A 16,137-nucleotide genomic window follows, 5' to 3' on the forward strand; every position below is an offset into this window, starting at 1 on the left:
CAGGCAGAAAATTTTCCATGAATTGCTGCTATAAAGCTGAATTCCTCTCCCTACCTCAACATTTTTATAAAGAGCAAGTGACTTTTACAGCCTCTGGGTATTGCCCAATAGTGATCTGGAAACAGGCTGCTCTTCGTTTAAATGACTGAACACACAGTTGGGGCTCTGGTCTGAAAGGTGGAGGGTGCCCCGCTTGGGAGTAGGGACTTTATAAATACCAGAGAATTGAAGACAGTATTTCTGAAGTGTAAAATGTTTACATTGCTATAAAATAAACCCAAACAGGCCCACAGAAGAAATCTCTTCTCCCAAGTCCTTTACTGAGAAAATGATCCCACAGACTGAGGAAGCCACTTTTACTTAGGTCAGCTTGGAAACCCACTAAATTCTCCAAGTCTCTAACAGGAGAGAAAAAAAATGGTTATAATTATTACCAGAAAGGAAAATTTTTTTTCTTTATCAGAAATGGGCAGTGTCTGTCAGAGAAACCAACTGATTCCTGATATTATCAGAAAGCCAGATACTTGAAGAGCTCTATTAAAATATGATTGAGGCCCTCTGACGACCAGCCCAGCCTGTGGCAGACACCCACACTGAGAAAACTTGTTACTGGGTGTGCAGGTGCAATTGCAGTCCGAGCTCCCACACAGGTGCTGGGGCTGTGCTGCCACCGGCTTGGATTTTCAATGATTGAAATTGCACTTTAAATACTTTAAATAAAATCTCTTTGGCATTTTCACTTTTGTAAAAAAAAAAAAACCACTTGGATGCCAGCCAGCCTCGCCCTGGGAGCAGGTATTGCATTTTCCTCCCGCTTCATTCCTGATCAGAGATTATTCATTTATGAATGGGTGGCTGTAAAAACTTGCCTCATGCATATGAAAATTGAACCTGGAAATTTTTAATTGCTGTGAGTTTTGCTTTTACAAAAAAGGCTTTGGCAATGGGTGGCAGGCAATGGGTGGAAGGACAAATTCTCTTTATTTTCTTCCTAAATTTACTCTGTGATCTGCACTTTCAAATGACATTTGTCCAAGAGGCAATGACTGAACAGGCTGTTTCATCCCCTAACAGATCATGATTCTGGAAGGAGGTGGTGTAATGAATCTCAACCCCGGCAACAACCTCCTTCACCAGCCGCCAGCCTGGACAGACAGCTACTCCACGTGCAATGGTAAGGGGGCCTGTGGGTGTTGGTGTCACTGCTGTGCTGTGGGGGCTCTTTGCTTTACTTCTTCTCCCAGCCTAATGTTTGAAAAATATAGGCTTTTCAGCAGAAGATGTGGGACAAGAAGGAATGGAGAAAACTCAATTTCGGAGTTCCCTACCGGCCCCCAGGGTTCCAGACAAAAGCTCATTTGAGATATTCTGTTGCCTCCTCCCAAAATTAAAGGTTCCAGATTGACAGCCTGGCAGTGAGGCAGGTAGAAGAGATGCCTAAAGGAAAGACTCCGTGTTGAAGGTTTTAATAGTGTTTTGCTGGGATACCAAGGTAGGCTAGGAGAAAAAGGGTGTGTATGTGCATGTGTATGTGCGTGTGCGTGGAGGTTAGGAAGGAGAGGGTTATAGCAGTTTAGTCTTTCTTTTTCATCTTCCAGTGGCCTCTCTTTGAAAGGGGAGAGGAGATTTGTAAGGAGAACACGTGTTCTCCCTAGTGCTTTAATCTAGAACACGTCTATTAGAAGAAGAGGGGACCTGGTGGTGGGGCGTATAGGAGGTTTGGTGATCAAGCCTGTGGCTTCCTGAATGAAGCTGAATCCCTAAATCAAGTTGAATCCCTGAATCAAGTTGTTGCTGAATCAGGAACCCCACACCCCATTGTGAAGCCATCCAGTGTAGGCATTCAGCTGTGCATCCAACAGCAGTGAGTTTAGGAAGCTCTGGGCCTCTTCTTGATCCACACCCACTGCCAATCTCCCTGCCAGAGGCTCTGCTGTTCGAGTTTGCTTTGAAATATGGAGATGGTTTGTTGGTGACCAGAGCTTGAGAGGAAGCAGGAGTGGGAGGATAATGGGAGAGTTATTCTGCAGGGAGTGCTGATCCATGTGGAGCTCCACCTCTTTTAATTTGGAATCCTAGTCAAACATGGTTGAAAGGGTGAGCAGGTGAGCTTCCCTTACTCAGTCATCTGCCCCCTCAAACTGCTGCACTTTCTGGGCAGTTACATTTTCTGTTGTGAGCCTCAGATACCCTGTGAGGACCCAGAAAGTGGATTCTAAATAAAACTGGAAGTCTTTGGCATCCGCCGGACCCTGGCCCCTCAATGAAGGCAGCATTTCTCTTGCTTGCTCTGAAGAAAGTTGGGGAAATGTGTTCAGCAGGAGGTAGAACTGGGGTGCCACTTTTATTTCTTAAATTCCAGAGATCTCAAAGAAAGCTCAGCCTTGATCAAGACTGAAGAGGAGAAGGAGATCAGTTGAACGGCAGAGAGGATGTGAACTCATAGGAATTTTTATTGTGTCTCCTGAAACTTCAGGAATTTGGTGGGTTCTCTGTCTGATGTGGAATCTCCCCAGTTAACTTCAGACAAAAATCCCTGATTTTCCAAGTTTGAACAAGATACATTAGCAGGGACTATCTTTTAATCTAGACCATATTAAGTTTGCAGATGAGATTATTCTAGATGTGCTGCTAGGTTATTAAAAGTTGGTGCCTCTTGTTGCCAAAACCGGAGCTGTACTGTCATAGCATGACAATTAATTTAGAAAAATAAAGATGAAAGACTTGGGGAGCCACAAAAATATATTTTCCATCCTTAGACAGCTTTATTAGTGAGGCACCAAAAATTGGGGGAAATGGAAAGATCGAGCCCAAGGTCTGTGTATTTGGGACTATTTCCATATAATTAGATTTTAGATTAGATTGTTCCATTCCGCCCCAATCCCGGACTATTGGCTTCTTCTTTAGAGCCCATGTTGAGGGCTGGGGGCTGCTTTTGTTTGGCCATGAGGTACGAGGAGCTAAGTGCATACTGTGAGTGATGGGTATTGCTAATGGCGGTCACCTTTGTGCACTAGATAAACCTGACCTCCTCCTCTTAGTGCTTCTGAGGTCTGGAAGCCATGGATGGATTCTGAATGAATGAGGAAGAAGAGGGATTGGGTCAGAAACATTTCCACTTCAGTCTCCCCTCTGAGGGTGTTGTGGGCTGGACCATGGGCATTATGGGAGTCAAACCTTTCTGAGGCCTTTAGCTCCTTGTAATTCAATAGACCAGCAACATCAGCATCACATGGAAGCTTGCTAGGAATGCAGAAACTCAGGCTTCTCCCCGGACCTGTTGAATCAGAATCTGCATTTGAACAATATTCCCTGGTGATTTACGATCATATTAAATTTTGAGAAGAACTGATCTGGTGTGACCTTGAAGAAAAAGTTAGAGACAGTTTTCTTGCACTACATTTTCTTCTACTGGTCCACCCTTGAGTTTACTGGAATATCCATGTGTCATGTTCAGTTGGATTTCCCTTGCTTCAGCTTGGTGGGATGCAATAGTCTTTGCCTCTTGCCCCTCTCACTCACCTTTCCTGAAAGAGAGCTCTTTGCCGACGTCTATTCTCAAGGGAACTGTAAACTCTCTCAACCCTGTTCCATGCCCTCAGATGCTGGCTCTGTCTTTTCCATTGCCCCAAAACTTTGGGCAGGCTATGGAATGTTTTTTTTTTTAAGTGAGCATGAGTCACGTATTTAGACGGCTAGCACATATTAGGCTCAGCAATATTTATCCAGGTGAATGAACTGCACTTCTTCATCAGTATCTGAATGCACCATCTTATAAATGCACCTCCCAACTCCTCAGATGCCTACCTTATTTCTCCTTCAAAAACATATTCCATTAAATAAATATATGGTGAGCGTCTACTATGGCAAGGTCTCTGAGGTCATTTTTATAGGTGATACAAAGAGGAGTAAAACAGTCTGTGACCTCAAACATACAATTTACAAAGGAGAATAAGATGGCACTTAGAGACTTGTAGAGGAAAACAGAACATGACAAAGCCATTAGGAGAAATACCAAGCATGTCTCCTGGAGAGTAAGAGGGCAGTGAGCCCTTGAGGCAAGTTGGGGGGATTGGTGATGACTTTAAGGGGTGGTCAGAGTTTGAAAGATGGGTAGAAATTCAACAGGAGTGAGAGGTAGAACACAAGCTGAACTGAAAGAACAGCATAGAAAAAAGACAAGAGTTATTGATTACTTGAAGAAGAGTTAGTGAAGAGCCTCAATGCCTAGCTAGGCAGCTTTATGCCTAATTTCAGTGGGTGATGGGAACTACTAAAGGTAACTGAGTAGGGAAGTGACATCATGATAGCTATAATGACTAGGCTGGCACAGTGAGATATCAGTCCAGTTAGCAGATCAATAATCTGGACCACTTTGAGGAAAAGCAAAGGCATCATATAGAAAACAACCTTAATTTCAGGCCTTATTTTTGGTTGAAAATGGTCTGAGTTTGGGGTGTGTGTGTGTGTGTGTGTGTGTATAAGAGAGAAAAAAGTGACAGAGAGTGAGTGAGAGAAAAGAGGAGCAGAACTATTCAGGTATGAACAATAAGCTAATAAATTGCTGAAATGATAGCAATGCTCTAGCTTTCGTGATATTTTACTGTGGGTGAGCGGGGGAATGAGCTCTGAGCATTTCAGCTCTCTTGTCCTCATCCAGTGCCCAGGGGTAGGTAGCATGCTAGGGAGGACATGAAGATGCATTTCTGCTCCATCCCCCATGCTGGCACATACACAGACTGTGGTTGTGTCTCTGAGATATCTGGCAGCCAATAGTGCATCCCTGTGTCAGATACTATGGCCAGGAACAGCCAGGGGTCACTCACGAGACTGCCTCCTGTTTTATAGTTTCCAGCGGGTTTTTTGGAGGCCAGTGGCATGAAATTCATCCTCAGTACTGGACCAAGTACCAGGTGTGGGAGTGGCTCCAGCACCTCCTGGACACCAACCAGCTGGATGCCAGTTGTATCCCTTTCCAAGAGTTCGACATCAACGGCGAGCATCTCTGCAGCATGAGTTTGCAGGAGTTCACCCGAGCGGCAGGGACGGCGGGGCAGCTCCTCTACAGCAACTTGCAGCATCTTAAGTGGAACGGTGACTCTCTCTTTCTGTGTCTCTCCCTACCCTGCTAGGAGCCAGCTGGAAGAACAGAGATTCTGCAGATGACAGGATTCTTTGTCAGGGACAATAAAGAGTGGTCTCACTTCCAAATTACCATGTCCCAAGACAGGGAAGTGGAAGGAAGATGAGAGGACAGGATTGAAGCCTAGGGTACCTGGTGTGGCTAATCCCTTATAAATGGTAGTGTAATTTAATCCTCTCCTTATGGTGATAATTTTCAGGAAGACAAAAGCTGTCTAGGAATTCATAGAATATTTACTACCCTTGGAAAATGTTTTCTTCTTTCCTTTGCAAACAGGGTTCAATAGTTTAACATCCAGTCACTTGCTTGTTAAAGATCATCATGGTTACAAAACAAACAAACAAAACACACACACACACACACACAACCTCAAACAACCTTCTAGACCTAGGTTCTTAAGATAGGGTTCTAAGGGTGGTAAGAAGATATATGAAACTAGAATTATGTTTGTATTTTGGGAGGGGAAAAGACTCACAATACTTCAGCAGATTCTTAAAAGGTCTGTAACTTAAAAAAAGGGTTAGAACATATGGTCTAGATACATGTATGGGGAATATTTCTGTGGTGGTTTCCGGAATTTCTGTTGCCCTAATGCCCCAGATGTCTCTCTGAGGCTTCCCCTAGCACAGGGATGGGCCACCACACCAGATGTTGTCCTTGAATGGTAGATTATTCACACACGAACACATCCTATACTGACATGTAAGACCTAGTAGGGTGGACAACTGACCTTGCAGAATGGTTTTGACACTGGCATAAGGTTCCCCTGATAGTGGCTGTAAAAATCTAGCTCTTCTGAGAACTATGGGCATCCTGAAAAGTAGCAATATTTAAGAATAGGGAGTTGGCCTGTTGGTACTGGAAAAGGCATTTATGTCTTGGTAGAACCCATGTTTGGGCAAGTAACCGGGAGTTGGGCAGCATGAGCTCCAGGGCTGTGAACCAGAGTCATACCCTGGCAACAGCCATCAACACTGAGAGAACCTGGGGCCTTGCAGCAGAGCTTGTGGCTGCCGCGGCCGTTTTAGACGATGTCATTCAACTCCCTGGCCACACCCTGCTTCCCATCGCCCTCACATTGGTGGCTGCTCAGTTTTCTTTGACTAGAATCAAACCAAACAAGGCTCTATAAATAACCCTCAGGAATCTTCAGAGAGATCAGACTTACACTTGAATAATTAAAAATATTTACTTCCACCCCCAATTAAATCCACTCCTTTAAAGCTTTACCCTGATTGAGGCCTGAGGCAGGGAGGCCTGGGAGGTGCTGTGGTCGTCTTAGACCTTCCCTCTCTGACCTCCCATGGCTTGTTTGGTCTCACCACATGCTGCTGTAGCCTCTGAGTTCCTAATGTCCAGCCAGATTTCTCACTCTTTTGTTGTTTGCCTTTGTGTAGACATTCTATTAACTAACATTTATTGAGTATTTACTTATACTAGGCACTGTAAGTGAATTAACTCATTTAATAACTTTATGACAAAGTAAACATTGTGCCCATTTTACAGGTGGGAAGACTGAATGTCAGAGAGGTTAAAGGCATGACTTCCACTCTTGAGATGTTTATAATCTGTCTGGGGAAGAAAAACATACTAGATTCATTTGTGCATTTACATATGTGTGTGTGTGTGTCATATATGATAATGGGAGAGGAATTGCAAGCAAACAAGGACATGTGATGTGCACTGCTTGTATATGTGCTGAGACATAAATAAGGAAAGAGTCACTGCATTTTGTCCAGACATATCTCACAGATTGGATGTAATCATGATGGCTTTGATTAGATTTTAAATCAAAGAAGAATCAAGCTAGTTAAAACGGTTTTCCCTACATTTTCATTTTCATATCATATCTTAGTATGGGAAAGAACCTTAGAAGTCATCTAGTGACCTTATCTAGTTTAATCTTGTTACAGATGGGAAAACTGACACCCAGAAAGGTAAAGGGCACACACCTTCCTCATAGCTAGTAGTGGAAAAACAGGGCTTCTGAAGTTCTATTTCCACCATACTGGATGCCTTTACTATACCACATCAAAGAATTGCTTCTAATGTAGTGCCTTAGATTCCTGATTTTCTGGGGTCAGAAACTGCAGGCTTGAGTTTGTAGAGGCTAACAGAGAAACCCCCTCCCATAAACAAACATAGGTGACCAGGCAGTAGGATAGCAGAAGCTCTGCAAAGAAGCCATTTCTGTCCTCATTTAAGCACCCAGTTCTGGCTCCATCCTCTCTGACTATCCCAATCTGTCCTTCACAGGCCAGTGCAGTAGTGACCTGTTCCAGTCCACACAGAATGTCATAGTCAAGACTGAACAAACTGGTGAGTAGTAGTGGACAAAGGGAGCCAATCTAGTCAGGCAAAGCTCTGGGGAGGATAGTTGGGAGAGGGTAAGAGAGAATGTGGGAGCAAGTTTTTTTGCAGGAAATGCAGGGAGGCCTTTTCCCTGGCTGTCTCTGATAGGCCACCCCCACCATGAACCTCATTCTTGCCCTTGCAACCAGTGACTGCCACCTATTTCCGACTTATAGACTTATGGGGAGCCACACTTCTCTGCCTCCTACTCCTGGTTGTGGCATCATCCAGACCTCAGGCCAGTAGCCAAGGAAATGCAGAATATAAGGTGGGCCTCCCCACTACAAAAAGTGTCAGGGACTGGACTTGGCCAAGTTTGCAAAGAGAAGAGGAAGGGGCAATGTCTCCTCTTCTCTCCCTCCTCCCTTGAGGGGAGTGCGTTTCACCAAAAGGGGGAAGATGTTGACTTGGTGTTGTAGCTAACAAATTTTTAGGGGCCCTAGGGAGCTTCTGCAGAGATGTACAAAGGTACCTGCAACCCAACTCCTGCCTTCCGTGTGTTTTTATATGAAGGACACAATTCTGGGCTCTGAGCAGAGGCTACAGTCCCATAGCATCTACATTCATTTTCATTTCCTTTCCCCTGTCCTAAATCTGTCTCCTGGAGACTGTCCTCCAAAGTCTATGAGCCATCATAAAACTGTGCAGCAACTCTTGCTCCTAGGTCACTCCCCATGTTCATGCCAGGGAGCCTGTGAGCCACATGGGCCAACCGAGCTTGCCACAGGCCTCCCTGAGGATGTTTCCCAGTCACCAAGGACAGAATTTGACATACAGGTGATTTATGAGTCACTTGGGGCCAAAATTGGCCCATGCAGTTATTTACCCTTTTATAAGTGGGCTGGCCTACCATTCATTATTAAAGAAAAAAGCAAAATGCTAAGCATGTGAATTAGGCTTTGCTAGCCATGCTCTTCTCTTCAGAGGCCAGGGGATGGGCCATCTGGATGTTCTGTGCTTTACAGGCCTGGCATTGCCCTAGAGATGGATGCAGGACTTGGTCAGGAGGATGGCACCCCCTCCCCTGCTTGACCTGACAGACAGCCCCACTGAAGGAGCCAGGGTAATACTGGAGAGGTCCCAAATAACTTGATAATTCCTTCTTGACCATCCAGACATTCTTGTGTTGCCAGTTCAGAAAAGCTGAGTGGAAGGGTGGAGAAGAAGGTCCACCCTAGGAGGAAGGAAGAAGACATTCATAGAGGGGCCAACACCCCCAAACCTCTTTGGTTCAATTTGTTTTCAGAGACAACAACAGGTGTACAAGGTGACCCAACAAGGAGAGAGGGTGTAACCCCAAGAGATTGGGCTTGGGGTGTCCAAACATGTAGCTATTAGCTAAAATACTGGCTAAATCCCTATGTCGTAAACAGGAGGACTTAGCCAGTAAGTCAGGTTTTATATCATTTGTGCTATAAAAACAAAATGAAACACAGTCAGTGGCTTACACCCCGGCCCTAAAATTCAGAACCTAGCAAGGAGGGGAGCTGAGGGTAACCTAGGTCTGCGGTGAGGAGAAAGCAGGAAGTTTCTGGTGAGGACAAGGTGAGAGATCTTACAGCTTTTGGCTAGCCAAGAAACAAAATGCTTCTGTTGGAGACCAGCCCAGATCTGGGGATTGTGTGGGAATTGAGCTCCATTTGGGGTAGGTGGAGGGGAATTCCCTTTGAATCTGAAATCTGAAGAGTCAATCAAAGTGAGATGTGCTTACGGCAGCACACAGAAGAAAGAGAGAGAGAGACAGAGTACAAGAGCACTTCTTTTCTGCGATGGGGCAATGGGGCCCCACTCTTAAAAGGTGTTTGTTTGATTTAGTAACACTCTCCACCCCTTCTCCTTGGTTTTGTTTTGAGAATTTCATGTCATCCTTTAAGCTAATTGGAAAAATCCTAGAGGGAGGGGGCTGTCATCCAACTTGGATGACAAATCTCTGGAGTTCAGCAACAAAGAAATTGTGATAAGATTGACTAGATTCTTCCTGAAAGAAACATCATTAACCCTCCAAGGAAGACATTAATAGAAAAAGATACTTGTTAATTATTTATTATACATTTAAATAAATTTATCCCTCACAAAGCTTTCCCCCCACCACATCCGAGGGTAAAAATATTGTGGTGATTATGTAGTAGAATGCAAAACAATGCCAAGCCAGGTTAGGAAAATTCCCAGGAACCACTAGTCTAGGACAGGTTCCCATTCTTGTAACTTCTCTCACTTCCCTAAAAATGCAATAGGTATGGAACACGTGGATGAGACCATTTCCCCGAGGATGCTGAAAGGAAAATTAGACAACATTATTACAAAGTAACGCAACTGAAGCAGAATCATATCCCTTGTCTCTGAGGACCACTCCTCACCCCCCATACCTTGTTGATGAACAATGAGTTAGAAAACGCAGCCTCTTCTCCCTAGGGAAAATGATCACTGACTATTCTCCTTCTCTATTTTTTGTAGACCCTTCCATCATGAACACCTGGAAAGATGAGAACTATTTATATGACACCAACTATGGTAGCACAGTAGGTAACTAACTCCCTGACACTTAAGGCCCTTTATGTTCTTATTCTGTTTGTCTAAGAGCCGCAGTGTTCTATTGTGAGGTGGGGGGACTCTAAATGTCCTTTATCTTTTCATGGCCACAGATCTGTTGGACAGCAAAACTTTCTGCCGGGCTCAGATCTCCATGACAACCACCAGTCACCTTCCTATTGGTAAGCTGTCATCACATCTGAGGCTGGGTGTGCCTAGTACTTAGGGAGAATTGGTGGGAATTACCAACAATCTGCATTTCTACCTTGCTGGAGTCTTTCTAATTGAAGGGCTAGGAAAGGAATGGAGTTACCATTAGACGAGGTTTGCGTTTGAGGCAATATTTGTACATTGAAGATGGCCAGTAGGGATCCTCTAGGCAAAATGTTGGTCTCCTGTGAAACTAGTCACTCTGTTGTGACAAGAAAAGTTGTTTAGGCTTTTCTTTATTTTCAACGAAAACTTACTCTTGCAATATAACTGATAAAATTATTCGAATTTGGGTATACTTATGGGAAATAAGGCTATATTTAATTTTCAACAAACTACATTTGACTTTAGAGAAAGAATACCTCATAGTGAAGTTCAAAGGTCCGTGAACCTGTAGTGATGGTTTCTGGGTGAAAAGGCAGCCATCGGAAATTTCCAGAATCCCCGTAGTTACACTATTTTGTCAGTTTTTAAGTCTAATTCTGATGACTCATCAGTGCTCTCTAATCAGTCAGAGCACCTGCATTTTATGAGTTATGTTCACATTAGCTGCATTTGGTTAAGGTTGGATGCAACTGGGGCTATCTATGCTTCTTAACCAAGGTTACAATGGGTGAGAAGATTGGGATGTTGGGAGTCTGGGAGAGGGGATTTCAGATTACCACCCTCACCTACAAATAGGTGCATTGGCACGTACACCGTGGGAATTGGTTGAAAGAGGATCTTATGGTTTCCTGTGATCTGGGTACAGACTTGTGGATCCCTTTAGGTCTATGAAATGGCACTTAGACATCAGTCACAAGTGATAGTGCCTCTCTCCTGGAATTAAATTTGGAGCAACTTCAGAACTGGGATTTAATTGGGTCTTTGTGAAAGAAATTAGTCTGCAACCCTTCCTTCCCTTTTTTTTTTTTTTCTTCTGTTTTGTTTTGCTTTTGAGAACGGAAATAATGAAAGGTTTTGGTTTGAGGTTTTGTTTGGGTCAAGCCCCTTAAATAAGATGGGGCTGGGAGCCAGTGTAAATGCTTCTGGAATTGAGGTTAAAAGCTGAGGCCAGAGTAGCTCTCGACTTTTCCTTCCCCCAGTAGCCCTTAGCATTATGTGTCACTTGAAGCATTTGTTAAAATTAGGAAATAGATCAAATACTGTCAAGGCTTGGCTGTGTATTTGCTATTCTGGGGGAACTGAGCCAACCGAGGTAAAATTTCCATGGCAATCATTACCACTCAGTCAAGACCACGGGGTTCAGGGCTGAGGAAACCTCCCGAGTCACACTCTGAGTTCCTCTGCGACTTCCTACAGTGTCATCTCCCACATCCTTCCATCCTTCCAGTTGGGTCTTTGACTTATGGCAAAAAATTCCAACTAAGAATAAAGCTGAACCAACCACTTCCTGAGCCTCAGGGGCTAGTGTGTCTTGACGTACCCGGGAAACCAAAATGTCATAGTTACAGCTCTGCTGCCCTGACAGCCGGGTCATCCTCTTCTACATCTTGACTTACACCTTCTAGAATCTCAAAATCAACAGGGGCCTTAGAGACCAGTTTCTGCTTTCGCATTTGCAGCAAGGAACTCACTGTCTCCTGAGTCCACCGGTTGTATTTTTCAATAGTCCTTCTTAAGATGAGTTCAGGAATCTGCTCTCCTTATCCTTCTGATCCTTGTTTGCTGCAGCTCCCCATTCCTATCCTGTGATTGTAAACCAGGCTGGAAAATGAGATCAACCACCCAGGCCCTAAAGAATCAAGGCAGTCTCTGGGGTTGGTGTATTAGTTGGGGTAATAGCCCTTCAGTAGGATAGTTAATTACAGCCTTATATGGGTCAGTTTCTTTCAGAATAGTTTATAGTCTCTACTGCATGGAACCAGAACCCCCAGGAAAACCTTGGTCATTTGCCTGAGTCTTTATATTTCAAGTTCCCGTGAAATTGAATGCAGTGAAATATCTTTCTATGTTTTAATGCTAGTTACCAGCTGAGCTAAGGCGAGGCTCAGCATAAACTGATGCCCTCTGTGATAAATGCAGGTGGGGAAACAGGCTTTGTTTTGATTTCTCTGTCATCTGCCCATTTCATAAAATGCCTGCTGCCAGTGTCCTGTTCTGCTCGACAGTCCTCCAGCCTGTCATGCCAGCTCAGGCTTGATGTGTTTATCCACTGACTTGTTGAGCCTAAAGCTAGGGTGGCACGGTCTATTAGAACACTGAAATTTGTATATCCCGTAAAGAAATGGCTCACAGCTGAATCATATGCAAATGTTTCTAATCTTTGCTTCTTGCGAAGCAGCTTAGCTGAAGTCATGCTCTCGCACTGGCATCACAAACCTGTGGCTTGTTGCTGCCGTTGCCTGGACCGGATGGACGTTGGCCTGAAGTGCCTGGGAGCCGAGCAAGAGAAAGCTAGGCTGGACAACTTCTCCAGGGCAAGCCATTATTTTATAAGAATGAATCACTTAACCACATGGCTAACTTCAAAGTCTTGACTTTTATTCTAGGGCAGAAGGAGGACACATATTAAAGCGAGGTTAAAGATCAAAAGATATCAGTGGTAACGCAGGCCAGTGATTCCATGGCTTATCCCTGCACACTGCAACAGGAAGAGGGGGCTGGAAGAAATTAGGTTCTTTTTTTGCCTTTGACTGCTTATTCCCTTTTATGATGATGGAAAGATTTTTATTTGGGGATTTAAAAAAGAACATTCCTAAACTGGATGGAGCCTAGCTTGGGTAAATGGCTGACAACTCAAAGAATATTTCCTCATGGTTTATCTGGCCTAGGGGTTTTAGAGTTCATGGACTGCTACATGGGCCACACCCCCCTGAAATTGTTGACAAAATTTCATGTGTGCATATATGTGCATTTTTTCTGAGGAGAGGGTGCAAGGTTTTCATCTTATTCACAAAGGCACCTGAACTCTAAAGTAACTAATTCTAAATCAACTAGGAACCCAGAAGCAATAATTGAGGCCAATATACTGAGACTCTTGTATTTTTCTGAATTCAACTCCTGGCTCTGAAAGAATGGCCCTGCATCCCTCCTGGATGTCATTTGAAAATGAGCTTTGCTTGTGGCCTGCTGGGTAAATGCCACTCTTTGTCTGCAGTACAACGTGGCCCTGTCAGAGTGATGTATCACTTGGAAACGGGAGTGGATGCCAGACCTGTTGCAATATTGTTACATCCTGATGAGATGTTGCAACCTCACCCTGCAACCCACAGAGAGGGAGAGTGAAGTCTCTTTGCATTTCCTGTGAATTTGTCCTCTCGGATTTCAGAGAAACCCAAGTCAGGTGCAGGCCCTGCTAGTGACAATGCCAGGAGATAAATTCTTAACCAGGATGAGAGGTTTCTCGTTTACTGAGGTCTTATTAAATCTCTCTCTCCATCCTGCCATGACGTTTCGAGAAATTGCTGGGAACACTGAGTCTTGATTAGCTGGGTGATAAGATGGGTGAAAGGGTCCATGAACGTTGGGAAATATAGAATTGTCAGATTGAAATTATCTTTTTCACTAACAAGAGCATTATAGAAGTGAACCTGATTCTTGGCAGGAAAGGCTTGTGTGAAATCTGTTATGTGCAAAGGGAGATTATGTGTAGGCCATCATTTCTGGAAATGACATAGAATTGTGGTTATGAGTAAAGCTTCTGGATTCAAACTGTTTGTGTTCATATCCTGGCACCACATTCCAGCTGTGTGACTCTAGACAAGTCATTTGACCCCTCTGTTTCTCAGATCCTCCACAGCTGAAAACTGTGGATCATATTAGTACCTGCCTCATGGAGTTATTGTGTGAATTAAATAAAGTGATTCATGTAAAGTGCGTAGTACAGTGCCTGGCACATAGTAAGTGCTCAGTAAATAGTAGCTTTTTTTCTTAACCAATTTAATTAGGAGCTAATGGCTGACAGTTCATAGCTTTTTTGAATAATAGGCCTCTCTTGATAACTGAATGGGTGCTGTGAACCCTCTCCCTTCACATATGGTTTCAGTCAGTCTAGGTGCCCTTGAAGGCCACACTGGGTCAAGGGACCCTAGGTTAGGAAGGGCACATGGAAGAGATCAGTTTTACTGGCCCAATTTCTTAAAATAATTGGATTGTATTTAGGGACTATTTTGTATTAGAATTGGCTGGTTTTTGAGTGTGAGAGTCTTCGTAAGATCTGCTTTAGTCCTCCCAATACACACACACACACTCACACTCACACACATGCGGCTAGATCATTTAATTTTCTTTCTGAGAAGAATCTTTATTTCCCAGGTCCGGCTCCATCATCTCCTCTTTGGTAATAGTCCCACAGGTTGCCATAATGAGTCATTTGTTAAACTAATCTGTGTTTCCATAGTCCACTATGGCCCTCTGTACTGAGCTTGGGCCACTCAATGGCCCTTTTGTCAGGCTGATTAAAATGTAACTTTGCATGCCAAAAAAGGGCACTCCTCTGGCTTAAAAGCCATCTTCCTTTGTTATAAACGTTTACATTTTGTATTATGTAAAAAAAAAAAAACAAAATTTTCAATGATCTAAATCTTTCAATGGCTTCCATCTTTCTCAGAGTCATGTCCTTAAAAGCCCCATAAGGCATTAATGATCAGAATCTCAGCTCCTCCCTCTCTGCCTCTTACAGCATGCATATACCAAACACACATCATCCTCAGGGCCTTTGCACTTCTGTCTTACACATGGAAGGCTGTTGCACAAGCTCTCCGCATGACCATCTCCCTCATATTCTTTAGGTCGTGGAATCAGAGAGGTCTCCTATGACCACCTTGTATCAAATTGCAAATTATTTCCAAGTCCATACATCTATCTCCATTTCTTACCCTGCATTATTTTTCTCCATAGCATTTATCATCTCTGTTTTGTTTGGTTCACTAGCACATACTCAAAGAGTGCCAGGCATGCAGTAGGTGCTCAGTAAATTTTGCTTAAATGAGTGGATGCAGGAAGTAAAAAGAGAATTATAGAAAATAGGTCAGTTAAATGGCTCTCATTTTTCTCTTCAGCAGAGTCACCTGATACAAAAAAGGAGCAAGACCCCCCTGCCAAGTGTCACACCAAAAAGCACAGTAAGTTGACTGGCTTTCAGATGGCCTTTTGTCCTTCCCATCACATCGGGCACATCTGGAGGCCACTAGTTTTTCAGCAAATATTGCCTCTGTCTGCTGCCTTCATGTCTTCATCCCAAACAGGGTGGAGTGAGAAAACAGAGGCATCACTTGCTAGCAAAGTAACCCCCTCTGCAGCTGTTTCTCAAAGTGGAGCCTTACTGGATATTTCCTCCTTGTTCTGTCATATGTGCTCTAAAACTGAGACACCTAGTGCCTAAGAACTGCTTCAGGCATGGGGTTAGCAATTTCCATCTCTCCCAGAAGAAAAGGGTGGGAAGAGGAGCAAGATAAGAAGAAACAGTTGAGATATATCATCCTTTCTTTTGCTAAATGTTGAGCTCCTACCTTTGCAGAGTTCCCATTCCAAGAAATGACTGTTTTTCCTTAAGATTCAACACTGCTTTTTGGGAGTTGGATCTCCTCCAGTAATAAAATCTTATGAACATATACAAAATATCAGATACGTGGAACTGTGGGTGAAACACAGAAAGAAATCAAGATGGTGTAATCCAGGCCTGTAATCCCAGCACTTTGGGAGACCGAGGTGGGTGGATCACTTGAGCTCAGGAGTTCAAGACCAGCCTGGGAAATATGGCGAGACCCCATCTCTACAAAAAATACAAGAATTAGCTGGGCATGGTGGCACATGCCTGTAGTCCCAGCTACTTGGGAGGCTGAGGCAGGAGGATCGCTTGAGCCAGAGTGGTCTAGGCTGCAATGAACTGTAACTGCACTACTGCACTCCAGCCTGAGCCACAGAGTGATAGCCTGTCTAAAAAAAAAAAAAAAAAAAAA

The 16,137-nt window shown here is 43.8% G+C and overlaps 1 protein-coding gene across 8 annotated transcripts in view; it reads left to right on the forward strand.

Annotated features, from left to right (window-relative positions):
* The window catches only part of EHF (ETS homologous factor), a 42,724-nt gene that overhangs the window by 20,505 nt on the left and 6,082 nt on the right, over nucleotides 1-16,137 (forward strand). For 6 of the 8 annotated variants that reach the window (XM_017849729.1, XM_017849732.1, XM_017849730.1 and 3 more), the window contains 6 exons: nucleotides 1,075-1,174; nucleotides 4,849-5,094; nucleotides 7,400-7,462; nucleotides 9,950-10,018; nucleotides 10,138-10,206; nucleotides 15,238-15,300. In XM_017849729.1, the coding sequence (XP_017705218.1) occupies nucleotides 1,078-1,174; nucleotides 4,849-5,094; nucleotides 7,400-7,462; nucleotides 9,950-10,018; nucleotides 10,138-10,206; nucleotides 15,238-15,300 (607 nt within the window). In that variant the 5' untranslated portion in view covers nucleotides 1,075-1,077. Of the gene's footprint in view, nucleotides 1-831; nucleotides 911-1,074; nucleotides 1,175-4,848; nucleotides 5,095-7,399; nucleotides 7,463-9,949; nucleotides 10,019-10,137; nucleotides 10,207-15,237; nucleotides 15,301-16,137 lie in introns of those variants that run through there. The other 2 variants (XM_017849733.1, XM_017849736.1) reach the window with 2 other exon arrangements.

This window comes from Rhinopithecus bieti, unplaced genomic scaffold (assembly GCF_001698545.2).
Source record: "Rhinopithecus bieti isolate Rb0 unplaced genomic scaffold, ASM169854v2 scaffold_32083, whole genome shotgun sequence".
In the NCBI taxonomy this organism is placed as follows: Eukaryota; Metazoa; Chordata; class Mammalia; order Primates; family Cercopithecidae; genus Rhinopithecus; species Rhinopithecus bieti.